Source organism: Podarcis bocagei (genome assembly GCF_964188305.1).
Source record: "Podarcis bocagei genome assembly, chromosome: 10".
Classification (NCBI taxonomy): Eukaryota; Metazoa; Chordata; class Lepidosauria; order Squamata; family Lacertidae; genus Podarcis; species Podarcis bocagei.
The window spans coordinates 13958237-13981408 of NC_138135.1; the positions used below are offsets into that span (position 1 = coordinate 13958237).

The 23172-nt window shown below is 42.1% G+C and overlaps 1 protein-coding gene across 8 annotated transcripts in view; it reads right to left on the reverse strand.

Annotated features, from left to right (window-relative positions):
• Positions 1-23172, reverse strand: part of USP6NL (USP6 N-terminal like) — a 145115-nt gene that overhangs the window by 68756 nt on the left and 53187 nt on the right. For all 8 annotated transcript variants that reach the window (XM_081209937.1, XM_081209934.1, XM_081209936.1 and 5 more), the window contains 2 exons: positions 10592-10665; positions 9341-9423 (listed from right to left, as the gene is read on the reverse strand). In XM_081209937.1, the coding sequence (XP_081066063.1) occupies positions 9341-9423; positions 10592-10665 (157 nt within the window). The remainder of the gene's footprint in view (positions 1-9340; positions 9424-10591; positions 10666-23172) is intronic.

The window sequence follows — 23172 nt, forward strand, 5'->3', positions numbered from 1 at the left end:
TTTGCTACAGAAATAGCAAGGTGCTTAGAAACGGGACATGGTGCCGTGGGAGGGGGATACGCGATATAAAAGCTGATCCTACCACCTCATCAGAACTGAGGCAATATATAAAAATTCTGGAGGTGCCCACTTTCACTAGAGAAATTCCAAATGTCAAGTGACAAGTTATATAGGCTCATTAAATGCAGTATTAGATTTACAGACACCTCTGACTTAGCTGGGATTGGTTTTTTGTAAGAGCCTGCTCAGTTTACTGCATTTTAAAGCAAATACGTGCCCCTGAGGAATAGGGATAAAGCATTTGATGCCAACACAAACCCAGGAATGTCCAAACAATGCATCTTCTTTTAAAACAACATATTAGGCCCTCCCCACCCATATGGTAATAAAGTATTCTAACTCTTATTATTGAGGACCCTCTGTCTATTTAAATGCTCACACTAAAATTACATCATTGAGTCAGGGTCATTGTTTACTTTTCTACTGTTGTGTTCTGAAAAAGTGTTACACTATTACTATTACTATTACTATTACTATTACTATTACTATTACTATTACTATTCTTTATGTGCTAACTTTTAAATGCCTGATAAAAATGTCTCTATTCCACCAGGTCTGTGCCGGCAATTAAGAGTCCCTCAGAAGGGTCTATTGATGTTTGCTTTTAACTTCTTTTTGTTTTAACTTCTTTTTATTTTTTTATAATTTTATTGTTTGGTTTTATGTTTCCCGGAAAGCTGTCTGTGGACAAACGCCGGCTCCCTCAGCCTGAAGCGAGATGAGTGCCGCACCCCATTGTCGCCTTTGACTAGACTTAATTGTCCAGGGGTCCTTTACCTTTTACCTTTCCTGTTGCTCGGTCCCTGCTCCTGCTAACCCAGCAGTTCGAAAGCATGTCAAAGTGCAAGTAGATAAATAGGTACCGCTCTGGCGGGAAGGTAAACGGTGCTTCCATGCGCTGCTCTGGTTCACCAGAAGCGGCTTAGTCATGCTGGCCACATGACCTGGAAGCTGTACGCCGGCTCCTTTGGCCTATAGAGCGAGATGAGCACTGCAACCCCAGAGTCGGTCACAACTGGACCTAATGGTCAGGGGTCCCTTTACCTTTATTGACCTAGGATAACAAGGTAAGGACTGAGCAAAGGCCATCAGCTCCTTAGATATTTTTTTTAATGAATTACCTGGAAATAGCTGGAATCTCAGGATAGCAATGGGATTAAGATTAGAACACTGAAGTCTACACCACTGAAGCCTATTGTGCACACAAAAAGGAGAAGGAACAGAAAAGCATATAGCTGTGCTGATCAAAATATTCCTTTATAAAGTTAGATTAAAAAAGAGAAGTCAATTATTTCACTTGGAGACATTTAATGTACTTCAGTTCTGAATAAAATCTATTTCTTTGGCTCATTATTTTCATTTTCCCACCTGCTGCTACAATGTATTGCATTTAAATAATAAAGTGTGATAGAAAGAAGGGTACATGCCAGCCTCTTAGCATGACACAGAAGACAGATTTCTATTGCCTGATGTATGCCCCAGGCAGAGCCATAATCCGTTGCATTAGCAATCCCTTCTCAAAACATGTTCAGCACTTTAACGAACTCTCACAAGCTAGCAGATAAAATTATACTTTGGATCATTGGCTTGAGAAAAGAGAAGCAGCTCTGCCAAAATTGCTGGAGCTGCGCCTGTTGATACAAACCAATAATGTAAAGCTTTGGGGGACAATAAGACTGGAAGGAAGATTAGGTCTGTCAAAGAAAAAGGAAAAAGGAAAGCAGGCACTACCATCCCTAGTTATTGCATGTACATTTCTTCAAACCATGGGGGGTGGACCCTTCCACACTTGTTCTCCAGTAGGGAGTGATGGGCAAAATCATCAAGGGGTGTAAGAATAGCCTTTGAAATTGTGCATTTCATTATTCCAGGCCAGAAATGAAATGTTCCTGTTTGTTAAACGTGCTCCTTTGCCGAATTTCTTTTCATTGATTTCAATGCACTTGTGGCCCCTTCATCCTGCCCTCTAGGGAAAGCTCCTCAAATAGTGTCTTCAGGTCTAGAAGAGGTGGCTGTGGTATTTATTTTCATTATATAACAATTACCGGGGGGGGGGGGGGAGAGAATTCCAATTGATCCCTTCCCCTACCCCATGCCGGACGAATCAGTGTATTTAAGTTTGCCAAAGTCTGCTGTGTGAATTTGGTGGCTGCCATTCTTCAGGGTTATCAGAAAAGTATTTCATAAATGGATTCCATATTTCAACAAAAGCATCTACGTCAATTGTATTATTCAATGCATGTAATCTCTTTGTTAATTGTTCTGATACAGCAATAGGTCATGCATTTGGTTTCCAATGAGAGATACACAGATGTTCCAATCCTTGCCAATTCTGTGCCACTCGTATGCATGCTAAGAAATTAGTTCTTCATAACGAAGATCAGATTGCCCTTCTTTAAAAAATAGTTAATAATCCCAAATTTGGGGTACTTTCCACTTGTTAACCCGTAATACAGTTTATTTCTGTACATACCCTCTGCCAGAAGTGTTTTATATGTTCCCACAACCACCACATGTGAAATGCTGTGCCCATACTATTACAGCCTCTCCAGCATAATGGCAAGATTGTTTCATTAATATAGCTACGTGGTAATGGTGTCAAATGCCATCAGTGTGATAATTTTAATGTATTTTCTTGTATACGAGTAGATACTGATTTTAGTGGGTTTGTTTACCCCACAAATTAACCCAATCCAGCTCCGTGGTCTCTCTGAGGTTGCCCTGGTGCTTTTGAGTGTAAATTTGCCATTGTTTCTCTTTTACAATCTTTATTTGTTTCAGAAGCCTCAATTTCCATGTGCCCGGCTGTTTTTGGGACGGTAAGAGGTCAAGTTATTGAGGACCAAGGCCATTTCTGTATTGCTGAGTGTCGCAGGTCCAAGTCCGAAGGAGAAAGGAATTATCTGGCACACAACCTATTCAGGTTGGAATGGCACCATGCTGGCTGACACCCAACCCCATCCCTGACACAGATATTGCAGCTGCACCAGTTTAGAGCAGCAACTGGCATAGATCCAATACGCGGCCCATTTTTAAATTTGCACTGTTGGAGATGTCACCGAACACTGCAACTTTGGAGCTGTCTGGTCAGTCCTAGAGAGAACAGAGATCTCCACTTTGCAAGTTAGAGGCAGCTAACTTGGGAGATGGGAGAAATCAAACTTTGCCCCACACACATTTAACTGGTTCATTTTCACGGGCAGAAGCACCACAAGGTACCATGGCCCTTTAGACATGCCCTGAACCCCCCTAAGTATGGCAGTAGCAATAGAGAACTAGTCACCCACTAAACATTCAGCGGCTGAAAATATAGAAGGACAACGTGACAGAAATAGAACTTGTGCATCATATATCCGCTGCATTTGGGTAAGCCACAAGCCTTCTCCCCATACATTTGCCCGTGCACGCATCTGTATTCTTGGACCACACACAGGTTTTAAAGTAGCAACATCAGCCAAATCTCATAGCATGGGAAAATGCAGCTCGTGTAGTTTCCTTTGAAAGCTGGGATCTGTTTTCTACTAGCTGCTCTGAGAATTCAACTAATTTGAGCATAAAATAATCTGAGTAATGCAAAATGCTAGAGCAAAGACCATTAAATGGAGTATTACATAAGGCTTGCCCACACCTAATTTTTTTTGGGGGGGGAGTGTTTTTGTTTTACTTACGGGTGCTTAACTTTGCAACTGTGACATACTATTAACATGATGGATTTCTGCATTTTTATAGCAAATACATCTGATTCACTTAAGAGCCCTATCTGTAGCAATATATTCCACAGGTTCATTTTAAAATTAGAAGACAAGTAAATTTTGTTCTTTTGCCGGTCCCCAACCAGCACGTTCAAATTCAGCATTACCATAAAATTGAATTTTAATAATTGATAATATTCCAGAGGCCAGTTAGTTGCAACAACTAGTGGAAATGAAGCATATTAGATTTTAAAACTTTGCAAGTAAAAATGTTCACACAGAATAGATGACTACAACCATCTTTGGAAGTGGAGTTCCACAGTGGTATTTAAGTTAGCTCCATTGAAAAGAACTAAAACAAGTCTTTCCCACTGCAGTCTGCACCCCCCAAACTTTGTGCAGGACAAATATGCTCTGAGATATGCAGATACTCATTCCTGACTCCTTCAGATCAAGAGTTTTAAGTTTTAAGACCACTGATAATCAGTGGGTCTTCCCTGATAGACAATTACAAGTAAAGTCAGAATTTAACTACTTTCACTTGATTTCCAGAATAGCTGCTTTTGTCTGTTGAACTAAAAAGAAAAGAAAAATGTTGACCAACTTAATCAATTCCACTGACACTTACTTTTGAGTACATCTGCGTGGGACTGGGAATTCTGTGGTTTCCATGGTGAAAACTGAAGCAGGCGTTCTTTAATGCAGATTAGTTAAATGCAAAACACTTTTGCCTCTGGCTCCACCCTTCGGCTGCTGTGGCTCCACCTACACCCCTACCAAATTCAGCACACGAATGTTTGCCCAGTCCTGACATCATGGAATAAGATACAGTGGTACCTCGGGTGAAGTACTTAATTCGTTCGGGAGGTCCGTTCTTAACCTGAAACTGTTCTTAACCTGAAGCACCACTTTAGCTAATGGGGCTTCCTGCTGCCACCGCGCTGCTGGAGCATGATTTCTGTTCTCATCCTGAAGCAAAGTTCTTAACCTGAGGTACTATTTCTGGGTTAGCGGAGTCTGTAACCTGAAGCGTATGTAACCTGAAGCGTATGTAACCCAAGGTACCACTGTACTGTGACACTGTGGGAATATTTGGCAATATTTCACCAGGGTCAAATGATAAGCAGCCAAGCTGGTGCCAAACATATTGCTTTCCTTTCCTTTGGACCACACCATTGAGGCCAAAGGGGGAGGGGGAGGTCTTGTCGCCTGGGCAGCCCAGGACCTCCATACACTCTGGCCAGGCTTGTGCCCCGGAGAGGTCACTTTGGTGCTGCAAACACAGGGAAAACAATGCGAGATGCAGTAGGTACAAGCTACTGGTCTCTGCAGCGAAAGCAGGTGCTGTGATTCTCCAGCGGTTTGACTTCTGGAGGCGCATTCCACTGTCTCTTGACACAGATGGGATTCCAACAAGAACTGGAAATATTTGATAGGCTGGCCAACCGAAGCCATAGAGTCAGTAGACTGGTCTTCATTTACTCTCTCTATTCCCCCACCCGCCCCCATCTGCAATACTCAGATAGCAATCCTGATATACCTTCCCAGATTGCTATAGGACAGGCACGTCCAACTCCCAAGAGACTGATCAACTCACATTATAAAAATACTGGCTGGAATACTGGGGGAATCACTAAGCATCACATGATCTACCACAGGTGCCCCAGCAATCTACCTGTTGGACATGCCTGCATAGTATAATAAGATAACGTGATGGGCTTACAATGTTTTAAAGGCCTAAGCAGCCAATATTAAAGTGTTGCAGTACGCAGCGCCTCATGGGCAACAGTGATTTCCGACAACTGTACATCACAGCAATATATGCAACTGCTGGGCCTCCACATATAACACAAGCAGCAAAACCCTTTCAGACATAAAAATTACATTTTGCTGAAAATCCATAAATCCTTATGCCTTAATGAGGCCTTAACTTCCCAGCAACAGCATGGCACCCATCCTTCAACATATGCCGCTTCAAACCTTCAAGCAGTATATTGTCTTGCCTCTTCTCAAACACATTTATTTACTGTCTTTTCTGGTATATAAGACTACTTTTTAACCCAGGAAAATATTCTCAAAAGTCGGGGGTCGTCTTATACGCCCAGTCGTCTTATACACCGGAAAATACGGTACTCAAGAACAGCCACAACTGTGTGCCAACTGCTGCCATTTGAGTATGCAAATGGTAAGACGCAGCAAAGACAGTTTGAGCATGTGGTGCCAATTCTGGCCCAACTGCACTGGATGCCAATTAGTTTCCATACTCAATTCAAAGTCCTGGTTTTGACCTTAAATGGCTCAGGACTGCAGTGCCTCAAAGGACCGCCTCTCCCCATATGAACCGACATGGACCCTGCAATCATCTTCCGAGGCCCTTCTTTGGGTGTCTCCTCCACAAGAGGTCTGGATGGTGGCAGCACAAGAACAGGCCTTTTCTGTGGTGGCTCCCCATTTCTGGAATGCTCTCCCCAGGGAGGCTCGCCTGGTGCCTTTGTTATATATCTTTAGGTGCCAGGCAAAAATGTGTCTCTATATCCAGGCCTTTGGCTGACTGAACATTTTCTGGTTATTTAAATGTGTTGGTGGGAAAGGAGTTATTTTGTTTATTAGGTATTCTGCATGCTCATTTTGTATTTTTATGTTGTGAGCTGCCCTGTGATCTTCGGGTGAAGGGTGGTATACAAATTTAATAAATAAAAATAATTTATTCACTTGAGAAGAGATGTGGCAGCACAAACACACCTGGAGGATGCTGAGGCAGGTGCAGAATGCAAAATATAAACACAGTGAAGGGAATTCAGTATAGGGAGCAACAACTGAGTAGAGCTGGTGCGGCCATGCCCTCAAGACACAAGCAAAGGTTCCTGCAGTAGTTATATGCTTGAGAAACCAAATTGCTACGCAGAGGTCCTGCAGTTTCGAATGAGTTTCCAAGGAGATAAAGATAAATATACTAACGAAACTATGCAATTACTGAGCTTGTGCCTGAGCCACTTCCTACATTTCAGCCTTGGTCTTCAACTCTGAACATTTGCTTAATTAGATGTACATGCTAGTTAAGTGTGGGTGTTTTGAATGTTGTACTGAAGTGGTGTGGGAAGAAGCAAGAGGACCTTGAGCGTTTCTCAACACATTTAGGTCTCATGCGTGCATCTCCCCTCTGATGGTTCTCAGGCACAGCCCTTACATGGGATCCTTCAGAGCAATTCCTTCCTTACTGCTTTGGTAAGAGATCCCAAGTCACCATATGTCTATGGCAGACTGGTTGTTTTAACAGTAAGGTATGCATGGAAGTGAACTCTCATACAACCTAGATAACTGGATAAGCATTAGCTGGCCTCAATCAAATACAATTGCTCCAGCTACAGTACTGTCTCTTGATGAAAGATGTACAAGCAAACACACATACACACTTGGAACTTTTTGTGTCCATGCAAATAGATTTTGTGGACATATGCAAGGCTCATGCACACTAAGCAGCACAATATTGGTAGCTCTATGGAAATTCTGTGGAAATGTTCTGCTTATGAATTTCCCTTGGGGGAAATGGTTAACGAAAGGACTCCTCAACGCTGACTTGTAAATTAAAGCCGCTGCACAGTAGTGCACCATTACATTGTTCAGACAAGCATGGCAGTTATGCATTCAAGCACAGTGGGGAGGGGGCATAGCGAAGCAGCAGAGCACATGCTTTGCACATATAGGATATATATTGATATATCATCCAAAACCAATTTGAAGTCCTTATCGTGATAATCAGTTTCATAGTTTTCATAGTTTTCATATGGTTTCAAGTCCATAACAAGCCAATAATGAAAACCAAATCTTGCCCATCCCTATATAGGAACTCAGAGAGGTAGCCAACTAAGCAGTTACACTAGCATAAGGGCTTTTAGGTATGCAACGCAAATTCCACTCCCTCTTTTCTCCCTGCAGTCCACCCCACACGTCTCCTAAATCTGCTCTGGGGGTTTCTCCAACTCTCCAATGCAGGCTGAGGATGCGTGCAGGGGCAGGAGAAGGAGGAAGCTGCACTGTGCAGCTGGAAGTCATTGGGCTAGCATAACTATTAACTGGATACTGCTCCCAGATTCCATCTGTGGCGTTTGAAGTGAACTGGATTGCAGGTAACAGGGTTAGTAGAGAGCCATGCTTGAGAACTTGAAGAGCTGCTTCCAGTTACAATAGACAGTACTGGACTAAATGAAACCATAATCAAACACACAAGCATGAACACAGCAGCTTATCTTCATGTAAATTCATAAACACTTGGCCAAGCTAGAGAATCCTCTCTCCAAGTTGTCTTAATCATTAAAGAAAATTTAACAATGTTAAGGTTTCAAACAATGGCTATGAGGATGAGAACTTCCAGAAGATGTCTAAACTATCATCAATTTTTGTTATAGCAATTGTTTGATTGTAACTTCTAGATTTAAAAAGAATGGTCCAGGTTTTAGATAACATGACCTCTCCTTGAAGTGAAGGGAAAACCTGTACTCTTGTTGGGAGCTAAAATAGAGTGCTAACCTAAGCCATTGTGAACCTTGCTCAGGCTACCACTAAAGTCAGATTAAGGGTTACCAGAGGCCTGAACTGATCAGCAATTCAACTAGTTTTGGTCAAAAGCCTCAGTTCTAGTTGCACCCCATTGTTTGCAAGTCCTGGCCCTGGATGGGGAAAAGCATATCCATCAAGTGCATCAATCTAGTTCAGCAGGGACTGGCTGTGCACTGCACTGCACATCTGCAAGCTGTTATACATTGACATCAGCAGCAGGAATTGGCTTTACTTTGCTGAATGGAGATGAACAAGTGATAGTCTCCTTTTACTTTTCAGTTTAACTTTTCCCTTTAATTCAAACAATGTTTTTTATCTGAATTTCATTTATTTATTCAGTTGGATGTATCTTTTTAACTGAAGTCTGAAAAGCAGGTTTTAAGTATCAGAATGCACAAAACATCTTCAAAGACAGAGAAGAGAATGAGGGAGTATGTCAGCCTGTAGCATCCCAGAATTTCTTAATAGGTGTTATAGGCAACCGGGAACCTTACATCTGTAACTGATTGTTGGATAGTAAAGCGATGGTATTTTTCACTATTCCTCTGTTGTGCCCCATGATTGTTGCAAATAAAATTGTGATATGTTTGTGACATATATCTTAAGAAATAAAACTATTTTCTATTGGAGAACAAGGAACATCAGTTGCACATTCTGTAGAAGCATCCTCTGTAGAGTCCCCTGAAGAATTATTCTTTTAGTTCTTACAGAAAGTATCTAGCATGACCTGATTTTTGCTGCACAAAACTTCTCCCTGCTACTATTATACACAGGAAAGGTGACTGCCCATACTTTTCCATTACCAAGTACGGATCAATTTCAAATCAGAGTAAGAAAAGTGGAGAATATAAATAACCGAAGAATACTGTGCAAGACCATTTAAATTTTATTCACCAAATGGAATACTATTCGCAAAGCAATTCTACTTGAAGCAGTCAATACTTTGACCAGACAGGCTTATAAAAGTGAATAACATAAAAAAAAGCAGGCCAACTTTTAATGTAATTCCCTTGCCAAACTATGCAACTTACTGCAGGAAACCAAATCTGTCAGTAACTTTGTAAAGGTGGTAGTCTGCATCTTCCCAAGGCTCAATCTGCACACCTTCACGGCCCTACAGAAAAACACACAACAAAGACAGACAAGAATTCATTCATTACTTATGGTGCAACATGTTGGAAGACAAAGGACTGATTTGAAGTTTGCAACCGGGAGCAAATTCCTTATTTCTAATGTACTACACCATGGGTAGGCAAACTAAGGGCCGGGAGCTGGATCCGGCCCAATCACCTTCTAAATCCAGCCCGCGGACGGTCCGGGAATCAGCGTGTTTTTACATGAGTAGAATGTGTCCTTTTATTTTAAATGCATCTCTGGGTTATTTGTGGGGCATAGGAATTCGTTCTCCCCTCCCCCCCCCAAAAAAAATATAGTCCAGCCCCCGGCAAGCTCTGAGGGACAGTGGACCAGCCCCCTGCTGAAAAAAGTTTAGACCCCTGTATTACACACGCAGCTATCATCCAGAGAAGTGGGGCAGGGGTCCATTTGGGCAATGGGGCTTTTTTGTTTCCTGTTTTTATAAGAGTACATAAATAACCTCAGTGCATATATTCAGTCTTGTGTGACATCACTCTCTGGATAGCAGCCATGTATATGCTGTTCCCATGTGTCTGCATTACAATTGTTCTAATGTTTAAGCATCATAAAATACCACTACTACAATCGCTCATACCATTTCTCCAGTAATAACGATGCCTATCATGCTCAGCTAAAAACAGAACATTAAAAAGCAACAGCGCAAGTTTCTCATATTAGCTAAGCTGAACATGAAGGTTCAGAGAAACTGGATCTCCAACTACCAGACAATGTCTGCAACTAACATAAGACTATCCGCTTATGAATTTCCCAAAGGCATTTGCCTAGGCATGATTGGCAACATAATATCAGTTGTTTGACCCAGCAAAGCAATTCCTATGTTCTTTTGAAGCACTAAATATTCCCTCCCCATGCCTTTTCTCTTGCAACATAGAAAGGAGGAGGACACAATTTAGGCACTGTTTCCAATGTGGAATTGGAGTGAATCTTTGCTCCTCCTCTCTCCTTGTAAAAAAACATAGTGTGGCATCACCATGTTTGTCCAAAAATGGCACACGAGGACAGGAAGAAAGGGGCAGGCATCTTTATTTGCCAGCCGTCTGCTCACCTGTGGCAATAGGTCTTTGCCTCAGGAGAACAGAAGAATAGCCATTTGCAAGGATGCCTTAACAAGTAAAGAAACTTACTCTGTCATACTTGGCAACTATGTCAGCTCGTTCTTTGGCAAGTTTGATAGCAGCATCCTGCTCAGCATCAGAACCTGGGAAAAGATGAAATAAACATGCAAGAATAGGTTACAGTGATCTTTTCAACAGAAGCAAGTTCTACTGGAAAGCAAAAAAGTGAAGTTTCAAAAATGTAACGCAACAATGCTAAAAACAAAATTGTGGCTTTGAATGCCGTGTATTTTAACTGACAATTTTATATAATCACATCTCAAAGTATATTTTCCTAGCCCTATTGGCAAAACCCTAACAAAATCATGAACAACTACTACTCGGTTCTAGCCTTTCTAGACTCGAGGGAGGGATCTTTTACAAATCTGATACTGTAATCACAGGAGGGAGGGGGGATTCAACAAGATGCATTTGATAATGACTCAAGTCAGGATAGTGTTTTATATATTACAGTCTTGCAAATATAAAGGGATAATATATGGGTCTCAAAAGGCCTCGCTATTAAAAAGTAGAATGTTTTAAAGGTTCCTGCAGTTTAATGAACCCAACCTTTTTAAAACACAAGAACAGAAAACTATTTGCAATGACTGCAACACGCTGAAAATATTAATGTTCAATATACGCTACTGGAGGAAGAGTCAATATTCCATTTGTAAACTCATACCGAAGCATGCAAAACAGAGAAGGGAAGCAGGGTAAGAGGAATAAATCTCCTTTTCCTCCCCAGGCCCTCACTTGTAACTTCCAACCTGCAAACCCTAAACTGGGAAATCATGCCTTTAAAGCTACATATACAGTATACATATACAGAAGGGATGCGGGTGGCGCTGTGGGTTAAACCACAGAGCCTAGGGCTTGCCGATTAGAATGTCGGCGGTTTGAATCCCCACATTGGGGTGAGCTCCTGTTGTTCGGTCCCAGCTCCTGCTAACCTAGCAGTTCAAAAGCACTAAGTAGATAAATAGGTACCGCTCTGGCGGGAAGGTAAACGGCGTTTCCGTGTGCTGCTCTGGTTCGCCAGAAGCGGCTTAGTCATGCTAGCCACATGACCCAGAAGCTGTACGCCAGATCCCTCGGCCAATAAAGTGAGATGAGAACCACAACCCCAGAGTCGTCCACGACTGGACCTTTACCTTTATACATTATATAACACAGAACAAACTGACCGCCTTAGAGTAAGAAAGAGCACAGAATGCAAAGCGGTGCAAATCCTCAGTCAAAAAGATGGTAAAGATAGGCAAGCTGTACAAAGATACATTTCCATTACATGCCATCCTTTGCCAACACTCGACTCCCCTGTGTGCACTCATGACAGATAACATACTAGAAAACCCTCAGGATTTGTAGTAGGACCCAGAATCCTCTGCAAGGACAATGATTCTATGGCTAATATGCAATGATTCTTCTTCAACCCAACTGATGCATAGAAGGAACTGCACAGACACAGTTGGCTTCTCTCATTTTAGCCAACTTTACTTCTGCACAAACTGGGGTGGGGGTATATGTATATGTGCATATACAACTGTATTCTCGCATTTATTTGTGTACACACACACACACACAAAAACCACACACACAACACATTAAAATAAGCATGTGTTTTAACTTTTATTAACTTTTGTTTTCTCCTGGTTATTGGTAGGGTGAGCTTACTGTGATAGTAGCTTAACTACTACCTATGTTGAGACATTACTGCTCCTGAGAATTGCAACACAAACCAGTCCAGGTTCAGAAAGTGTGACCATTGGAAAGCATTTGAACAGCTAAAAGATATTACTATTGCTTTGCTTTCCTCCTCAGGATTACTCAATGAACACGGAACATGCTGCTGAAGAAAACACTGGTCATGTCAAGAAAAAGGAGCAGGGGCAAGTAAGAGCAAGCAACAGAAATATTGGCTTGACTCAACAGGGAAGTTGAAATGTCGGGTGAGGTGACCTGAGGTCGAGAGGGATTATGGGGCATCAGGCACAGCATCACAGTATGAGTCCTAATAAGAGAGTGAAGGAAAAGAGAAATCAGATTTGACCAATACCAGCCCCCCCAAGGTGAAAACTATACACCAGCGGACAGCAACTAGAGGCCATTGGGCCAAGCCTGGCTCTCTGAAGAGTACCACTTGGCTCTCATTTCCCTAGAAGCAAAAAAGCATGGTCCCTGTGGCAATGGGATTTGGCAGCAGGCCACTGTGGTTCTAGGGGCCGGTTGCGTGTAGCTGTGAAGGAGCCTTCTATCTGTTAAACAAACGAGATGATTACCATATCCTACTCTTTCCTGCAGGAACCTCAGAGTACCATATGCAAGTTGACCCATTTTATCCTCAAAATAGCCTTGCAAAGGAGATTAAACTGCACATTAGTGACTTGTCAAAGCCCAAACAATGAGCTTCTTTGGAAAGGAGACTTGGACCAAGAACTCTCCCAGTGCCAAACGTAATACATCAGCAGCTACACCACAATTACTTGGTACATTCCAGAATGTGCCAAAAGTTAAAGGAACACACCACATAATAAGCAACAAAATCAGGCAATTATCTACTATTCATCCTACATTAACTGCTAAAGCTAACCTGTGCATGGTTAAGATTAAAAAGTTGGCAATCGGACGTGATATCAAATAGGCAAGCGTTAAATTTATCAAAGGTTCTATTATTCTCAAGGTGAAAAGCTCTCCATTCATTTCATAACCTTCTAGCATGCAGAAAGAAATCATTACTATGCTTTGCTAAAGCAGACTGTGTTCAGAGAACAAAGGTGATAGCAACCTGCCTTGTTCTCACTTGCATCTTACTTGTTGTTATGCTGCTGCCCAAAGTGTTGATTCCAGAGTAATAACTATTCATCTTGTCACCTAAAACTCTATTTACTTAATGCATCACAAGGCTAACTGGACTGATTACAGCCAAACAAGTTGATCGTTGCAGCTGGAGGCAGCTGGAGGAAACTCCTGCTGAAAATTGCGTTAGAAAATGATGGGGTGAGGGAAAGAGGCGGAAACAAAACATGCCTAGGGCCAGTCAGCAGTTTCACTCCCTGTTCTTCAGGAAGTGGAAAGCTCACGTCACTTTTTCTGGGGTCAGCTTCATCTCGTGGAATATTTCCATTTATGTTCAAAAGGAAAGGAAAGGAGGGGGAGGGAGAGAGAGAGAGAGAGAGAGAGAGAGAGAGAGAGAGAGAGAGAAGACCTGAATGCAAGTAATGCAAAGAAGGATCAGGGATACCCTGGGTGTCAGGGACTCGGGAGCTTGAACCAGAAACCTCCTAGTCTCAGGGTGGGATTTAGCTTAGTGGGCTCCCTGGAACTGAGGGCTCAGGCTTACTATATTCCTGGCAGAATTAGTCCGATCATATATTTTCCAGGACATTGGAATCAGTGAGAAATTTTCCGGCATCTATTTTTCTGGAATATCCGCATCTCTGTTTCTCTTTCCATCTTGTACATATCAGCCCAGGTTGAGAGGGGGGAACTGTGAAAAATAAGCTCATGTGTAGACCTCAAAGATGACAAACACAAGAGGTTGCAGCCATGGAAATTCTCCCGTATCCAACACCCAGTGTTAGAAACTGAAATTTAAAAGCTATTCACCATACGGCCCCTTAAACCTAGGTTACAGGCACACTAACAAAATGTTTAGGTGCCTCCCACTGCTTCTTTTACAACATTACAAAGCTGAAAATGAATTGTGTATATTGACAGCTCCAGCTAAAATCTGACTCGTGCCATAGAATAACAACACAATCCCTGCTGCTAGACACCAGCCAGATGGTGGAGACATCAGGCACCATCCTGGCACCCAGGCATCTTCAATTGGTCGTAAGTGGCCAATAGCCAGGTGCAAAATGTGCCCGGCACCTGGCTAATTCTGAATGCTGCCAACATCCTATATAGGTCATCAGGTAGGAAATCCTACCTGTAGTTCAACAAGTTTAGCAGAAGCCTGCATACATGCTTCTGCACAGTGAGACTTGCTTCTTTTTCCCACACTGGTGGGACTCCCTCTTTCTCTCTTGACAGTTACACACTTGGCGGGGGCAAGAGGGAGGTCATCAGCTTAAGCTCTGCTCCTGGACCTTTTAAATGAAGCAACTTCTTCTATGCTCACATCCACTCCATATATTTAAAGTACTCCTATGCCACTTGGACAGTCATGACTTCTCTCAAAGAATCCTGGAAACTGTAATTTGCTGTGGGTGCTGAGAATTGTAGCTTTGTGAGCGGTCTCCTAAAGATTCCTGCATCACAGGGGGGTTGAACAAGATGACCCATGGGGTCCCTCCAACTCTACAATTCTGTGACTCCATCAATTCTAAGTATGGTGTACAGCTAAAGCTAAAGGGACCCCTGACCATTAGGTCCAGTCATGGCCGACTCTGAGGTTGCGGCGCTCATCTCGTTTTAGTGGCCATCATGACTAAGCCGCTTCTGGTGAACCAGAGCAGTGCACAGAAATGCCGTTTACCTTCCCGCCAGAGCGGTACCTATTTATCTACTTGCACTTTGATGTGCTTTCGAACTGCTAGGTTGGCAGGAGCTGGGACAGAGCAACGGGAGCTCACCCCATCGCAGGAATTCGAACTGCCAACCTTCTGATCGGCAAGTCCTAGACTCTGTGGTTTAACCCACAGCGCTACCCGCGTCCCTTAAGTATGGTGTAGACATGACCTTTAACTTAACAAGAGTCCTAATTGTAAAGTTCAGAGAAAAACTGCACACGTTGCATGAAATGAGTACGACGACAGCTCAACAAAAATAAATAGGGCTGTTTCCCAAGTAGGGCTTAAATTCAGAGTAGGGATACCTTTTCAGTCCAAAGGTGGCATTCCATTGTGGGCAACCTTCGAGAGAGGGTGGGGCACATGCCAGTGGTGTGTGGAGCCAGAAGCAAAAGCAGGTTGAGCAACAGATGCAACACTCACCTCTGTGCACAGTAATGCGCATTCCAACCACACAAAAGTCTCTCTCTCTCTCTCTCTCTCTCTCTCTCTCTCACACACACACACACACACACACAAACACACACAAACACACACAAACACACACAAACACACACAAACACACACACTTATACATTATCCATGCAAGAAAGGAAACGGCGGCACAACATTTCAAGAACACATTTCAGGCACTCAAAGTGGGGTGCAGAGTGAGTATAGTGAGAAGATGTGACCTAAGAGAGTCCTGGAGATCAACATTTGGCTTCCAGGTCTGTGAATACCCAATCCTGATTTAAATAGATGTGCATTCCCAACAAGACCTACTGAATCAATGGATGCTTAAGTGGTTTCCCCCACTTTTTAGTCCCCAGATATTGTTGGACAACAACTCCCTCCATCCCTGGTGGCCATTGGTCAAGCTGGCTTTGGAGGAGGAGGTTGCAATCCAGCAACATCTGGGGACCCAAGATTGGATAACACTCCGTGTTCTAAGATATATAGGACAATACTGAAGACTATTCTTCCACCCAACACACGTTTCCACAAAAATATTGCTTATTTGTAAAATCTATTTGTCTCATTCTCTGGTTTCAAGATACTTGAAGAGACGTACAACATAAATCACCATCAAAGTAATCAATTAATCAACCCAGCAATCGTACTATAAAAAAGATATAGCCAAAGACATAAATCTTAAAGTAATTTTCAGAGTAAAAATTAAGCAGCAGCATTAAGTAATAAGATCCAACGGCTCAGAAATGCCTTCCTTGATTAAAAAAGTATTTATTTGATTGTGAAACAAGTTAGATGGACACCAGCTGCATTTGGGAAGACGTTCCAGATAGCGGTGTCATTAATACAAAGCCCTGTTGGATGTCTCAAGACATTTAACCTGATTTTAATAAGGAATGTGGATTAGAGATTTCACTTATCATAGTGAATAAGTTAAAGCAATTGCTCAAAGCAGCAGTCCCAGATCCCTTTCTGCTCTCACCTCAGGAACATCTAACAATGTAACAGACACCATGAAGTCTTATCAAGAGTGTTCTTGTTCCTGCAACCTTAGCAGCCAGCAGCATGGAGTCGGCAAACTCCCACAATGATGGGCAGACACTGTGTCCCTTTCTTTGGTATTTCAAAATACTGCTGGGAGAAAAGAGGCAGAAATGTGATGGTGGTTGTTTTCAGTAGCAGCCACCCATGTAATGCAAGACCCAGGCAGACATCAGAGATGAGCTGGTTCGCACAACACAGTAAATCCAACTGTGAGTTAGGGAAACTTCACAAATGTGTGGGAGTCTGGAGAGGAGCCCACAGCCATTCTGCTTCTCCCGGTTCTTTTTCACTCCTGTGTCGCGATAAATTAATCCAAGGTTTGGCTTAATGTGTCATCTTAACTTGCACTCCAACTGTGGTTAGTGATGAGATATCTTAACCACAGGCTTGGACAGCATGCTAAGCCACACTTTGGTTTAGCTCAGTGCAGTGTAACAGTAAAAAGGACTGCAGAGGAGCAAATTAGTTCCTCTCTTGGAGTTGACACACCATCTCCCCCCGCATCCCAGTCAAGTATTTGTTGTTGCATTCATTTTCATACTATAAACTCTGCAGGGCCTGGAATTCTTTTTCCAGGTGCATAAAAATATTCAGAACTGGTGGTGCTACAGAAATAATGAATGCCCTTTGCTGGAGAAAAAGATGCAGAGGTTAAGGCTTGGCATGCTACATTTGTAGCTACATATCCTCCCACATGGCAACGCTAAGAAAGATTTGCCTCTTGTAAGTGAAGCAGAACATGAACAGAGTTACTAATCTGTATCCATTGAATCCTTCCAAGTTCTGCTCTCCCCTGTTGTGCTCCACCTTGTGAGCAGGCAAATTGTATGTATGAGGCCACTGGCTAACTCTGTTTAACAGACGGGAGGTACACCAAGGTCCACTTTCAAACTATAGTCAAACCTCATTCTGCATCTGCCTCTGCTTGCGTCCGCTTTGGTGAATGTCCGCGGCAAACTTGGAAGTACCAGAACGGGTTACTTCAGGGTTCGCACCTCATGCATGTGCAGCGCTTCGATGTGCATCATTTTCGGGTTGCAGCGGGGCCTCGGAACGGATCCCCGCCATAACCCAATGTTCCACTGTGGTTCATTTATTTGCAGCTAAGGAGAGAAGTTCCTCTCTCTCTCTTTCAGATGTGGGCATCCTTTGGGGCAAACATGCCCCACTTACAAAGCATGAGATGGTACCACTCCAGTACATGCAGCAGCACTTATCAGAACTTCACCACTGACTCTACACACCAACCAAACATTCTCCTTAACACTACATTAAATACAATCCAACAAACGTGAGAACATAAGAGCCAGAAGCATCAGGCCAGTGTCCCATCTGGTCCAGCATCCTGGTCCAGCATCCAAAGCCAACCAGATGCCTATGGAAAACCAGCAAGCAGGATCTGAGTGCAACAGCACTCCTCTCTCCTGGGTTTCAAGCAACTGGTATTTAGAAGCATACTGCCTCGGACAGTAACCAGCCAAGTTGATGGTTATCACTGCTTCTTGTGGGAGTGAATTCCACAGTTTACTGTGTGAAGACAAAATATCTGTCCTTAGTCTTCCAATGGGTGTTGATGAATTCTAATGTTATGAGAATTTTAAAAAATTGCCCCAACATGCATCACTTTACACTTGTTTGCACTGAATTGATTTGCCTTTTTATTGCCCATTCACGCAGTCTGGAGATGTCCTTCACAAGTTTCTTTTGTTTTAGCAACCCTGAACAAGTTAGTATCATCAGCAAACTTGACCACTTCACTGCTTGCCTCTAACTCTAGATCATTTATGAACAAGTTAAAATACTGAGACTTGGGAGACCCTTCACCTCTGACATCCCTCCCTACTAATTTGTACCCTGACTTTCCTGTTACTTAACCCAGAGTTTTTCAACCTTTTTGAGTCCATGGCTTCCTTAACCAACTACAATCTTTCTCCGGCACCCCTATGGGGCTCAGGAGCCCAGTTATGTCACCCTTCCCTTGCAGAGTGTTCCCTCATCCTCCTCTCCCCTCTCCTTGGGAGTCCTCTGGGCAGCTGGTGCTGTTGTCCCTTGTCTCTGAGATTCACCCCCAAAGAGATATGCCACTCAGAGGCACCATTCACCTGAAGAGCTTATAGCAAGGGCTGCTGCAATAAACAGCTGTGCAAACCTTTGGGGGGCAGAGACACAAGAGGGCATCCGAGGAGGGAGAGAAGGACAGAGGCCAGTGTTGCCTGCAACACCCCTGACCATCTTTCAAGGCACCCCAGGATGCCACCACACTGGTTGAAAACCACTGATTTAACCCATCATTGATCCACAAGAGGGCATCTCCTCTTATTTCATGACTGCTAAGCTTACGCAGGAGTCTTTGGTGAGATACAACTTAAGTCGTATGCATGTTTGCAGAACACACAGATTGCACATTGGGAAACTACTTAAATGAGTAACTTTTTCTGGATGATTTAAAATCAGCCCACCCTAAGGCATACACTTAGGAAAAGACTTGACCAGAATCACAACAGAGCAAACCCAAAATACTCATGTTTTACAAGTCTAATTTAAAAATCTAGGGTAAAAAATATTTAGAATATGCAGTGTATTGTTGTTTTAAGTGAAAGATTTGTAACAAGATTCTGCTTTCTTTTCCCTACGGCATGTGGAACAGTAATAAAATCTGACATGCCCCATAGCGTTTGATAACTTGCTACATTTATCACACACAAAAATCACACACTCAGAGACATGAAATAATCCTCCTTACTTTTGGCAATCATCAGCATAAGCTTTCTTGCAAGCCACTTTGACAGTTTAATTTTATGCTAATCCAGCCTCGCATGAGATTTATTAAAAGCAACAAGAAATTGACAGAAATTAAAGTATGCATTAAGAGAAGTTGGGAGGAGGGAAGAATTCCATTCTCACATAGGAAAATGATTTACATGTTTTCAAATTTGGTATTAATCAGTTTTCAAAGCGCCAGATCGAGACCTTGAAGTCAAGTATAAAAAGTTTCTGCAAAAGCAGTGTTTTCTGACTGGTGAGTCAGGGTGGTTATAGTATTATGGCACCATAGTTTTCCGTTTGCAGCTCCTGCTTAAGAAAAGAGAGACAAGAAAAGCACAGATTTTATTTACTTTTCGTAGATGCACCAAAGTGGAGATTTGAGCAGATGCAGCTTCTCTTACTCCTACGTGACAAGTTGCACCAGTCCAAATTCCCTCTTGGATGCAACTATTAAAAGGCACAAGAGCCATATCCTCCCTCGCATCCAAGTCACTCAAGAAGCAGCAGGAGAAACATGGCCAATATAAAGTGAAAGTACTAAAGAGAAGTGGGTCCCATGCTGAATGCAAGGTTAAAATACAGGTCTTGGAGGTGGAAAAGAGGTTGAGGATTGTGTTTTCTTAAACCTCTTTCCTCTTGTTATTTCTGTCATTATATAAAAGAGATACTGGACCAATTCAAAAATGCTCCACCAAGATCAGCACAGCTGTAATCCTGAAAACAGCATACAAGAGATCCACAGTCCGCAGTTTGGCAGCTGCCTGTAACTACTGTGCAAGTGATCTCACAGCCACCCACACAAGCCATGCCCTCTGGGATGGAGAGCTATTGCAAAAGCTCCAAAGCTTTTCCTAAAACCAATACATAAACTCAGGCAAGTTTGATTGGACTGACAGTTATGAATCGAGCCAGAGGATCTCTTTGCAGCTCATAGTCTATTCTAAATTGGTTACGAGAAACATAGTGCATACTTAATTGGGCGTTGTGTTTTTTTAAATAAAAAAATAAGAGCTTAAATTTAGCCTCCTTGCTTATTTAGGAGCCGAAAGCAGCAGTCTGGGCATTAACTAGAAGATGGGGCTATTGGGGCTATTTTCTAAACAAAGGAGACAGCAAAACCTGTATAAAACCACACAGAGATAGATAGATAGATAGATAGATAGATAGATAGATAGATGATATAGATGATAGATAGATAGATAGATATAGATAGATAGATAGATAGATAGATAGATAGATAGATAGATAGATAGAGATAGATAGATAGATGATAGATAGATAGATAGACAGACAGAGATAGATAGATGATAGATGATAGATAGATAGATAGATAGATAGATAGATGATAGATAGATAGATGATAGATAGATAGATAGATAGATAGATAGATAGATAGATAGATGATAGATAGATAGATGATAGATGGATGATAGATAGATATCTCTTTCTCTCTCAGACACAGGTGCATGTGAGCACGCGTGCGCGCGCGCGCACACACACACACACACACACACACACACACACAACATATTATTCCAAATCTCCTAACCATGGGACAGTTACATCAGCACCATGCTTCAAGTTGTCCTCCCCTGCCTCAACTATTATTCTCACAACCTTTGTTCCATCATTTAACCTTACTGCTGCAATTTAATAAAATGAATTCTTGGTATAAAAGTATGGAGATTTTAGTTTTTCAAATCTTACTAAAAGGGCAAAGATTAAGAGTCGCCACAATTCCCTTCACTTTGATTCTGCAGACATGACTGTTAAACAGGGAAGTATTCTGTAATTATTCACTGCTGCTTAATAGAGAAGGTAAAAAAGGACTAGAAAGATGCTGTTTGCTATTCCTTCTAGGTACAAGCACAGCAGAGCTTGTACAAGCTCAGCAGAGCAATATGGAGAGGGCTTCCAGTACCCCCAATTTTGCTCACTGCTTTCCCTTGCACCAGACTCTTACTAGGAACCACCACAGACACTAGTAGAGCTGTATGATGTAAAGTAGCTCCCCAATATAGAACAGAAAAGGCTGCAATTGGGTAACCCTGCCTGCAGACGTCAAGCCTTGCCATAGCCTGGGCAAAATTACTTCTGCAAAGACCCCGGAGCAGGGACACAGAGCTCAGGCACCAGGCAACAAGGAAGCCAGAAGCACCCAGTTGTTGACCAACACTTATACAAGAAAAGGGTAAAAAGGACATTGTTCTTAATTACCCAAGGTGTGGGACAGGATATTTAAGCGGCTGAACTATTACAAAATGCTTGCTAAGAGAGGAGAAACAGATGATTTGCACACTCTGGTCTCAAGTACAATTGTCAAATCTCCCTAAATATGAACGTTTTGTGACACTTCCAACTACTGAGGGAGAAGTGAAGTACGGTAATTAGTAGTGAACAGTGTATTGTTCTAGTGCACAGGCCAAAAGAAGAGTTGGGGGGGGGGTAGATATCTTCCTCCAGTGACTCATTTGGTACTGCAGGGGTTACCTAGCAGTCAGGAAATTGAAGATCATTTTTTATTTCCCATCACATCATTCAAATTCCTTCTTGCTTCTACATTCCACTGTGCAGAGTTCATACACTTAAGCCACTGAAACTGCAGGCCCTTATAAACAGATGTTTGGCTTCTGCAACATCACTTTGAAAAAGTTCTTACAAGTGATTAAAATAACAACTCGGGACATTTGCCAAAGGCACAGAATGCAGAATCCTTGCTAAAGCTGGGGTTTGAATGGGAGACAGCTCCTTAGAGCAGCTATGAATCACCTTCAGATTTGCGGGATTTTGTTTTTTATTAGAACTGAAGGTCCACCAACAAGAACAGAGTGCAAAAGCAAAAGCTAGATTCTGCAGCAGGATGCAAAATAATGATGCAAGGGGTTCGGCTAATTACCTGTTATAACCCATGAGATACACACTGGGATAAACTGCAGAAACCTGCAGTTGAATTGCTACAGACCAGTGATTCTACAAGAATTCATAACTGACCAGAAGGGCTGCACAAAGGCCTAGACAAATGCAATCAGTTAGCAATTTTAAAATGTATTTTAATTGTGTGATTTTATGTACACTGTGCTATTTTTACTTGTTGTTAGCCACTCTGAGCCTGGCTTTGGCCGGGGAGGGTGGAATATAAATAATTTTATTATTGTTATTAACCCTATATAACAAGTAAGGAACACAGAAGTTGAGAAATAACATAACAAAACTGATTTATTTTTATTTTTTACTTTGTATTATTGAGTAATAAAATGACACCTTTACAATCTACTGCAAATGGTTTTGATATCCAACAGCAACATGTGCTCTACCTTCTGCCTGCCCTGACCTGGTGGAAAGAATGGATATAGGTAAGATAAAATATACCCATAGAAGAGGATCTTTTCCTTCTATAGTTACTTCTGTCATTCCTCCACCAATAGCTTAATACTACTTATACAGAAACACTAAGAAATATGAGCAAAAAGTCCATGCCCTGCAGTGCAACCAAAAGTTAACTATTCTACAGTGTTATTGCTCACTAAAACCATCCATGTTAGCAACCAAATGTACATGAACATTATTTCAGTTTCAACCTTAAAATCAAAATTCAGTAAGTCTACTCAGCAAAAAACAAAAACGACCCATTGGCTGCTTAAACCCAGCCACAGAAGACATCTCATCCAGATAATATTTTAAAGTGTTTTAAAGATGTATGAGTTTATATATTATTACAGCTGCATGTTAATGATATCACCAAGCAACATGCTTAAAACCACCAGAAATTATTAAAATGGCTATTGCACTTAAAATCATGTTTTATCTTTGTAAGTCAATGGTAATTAAATAAAG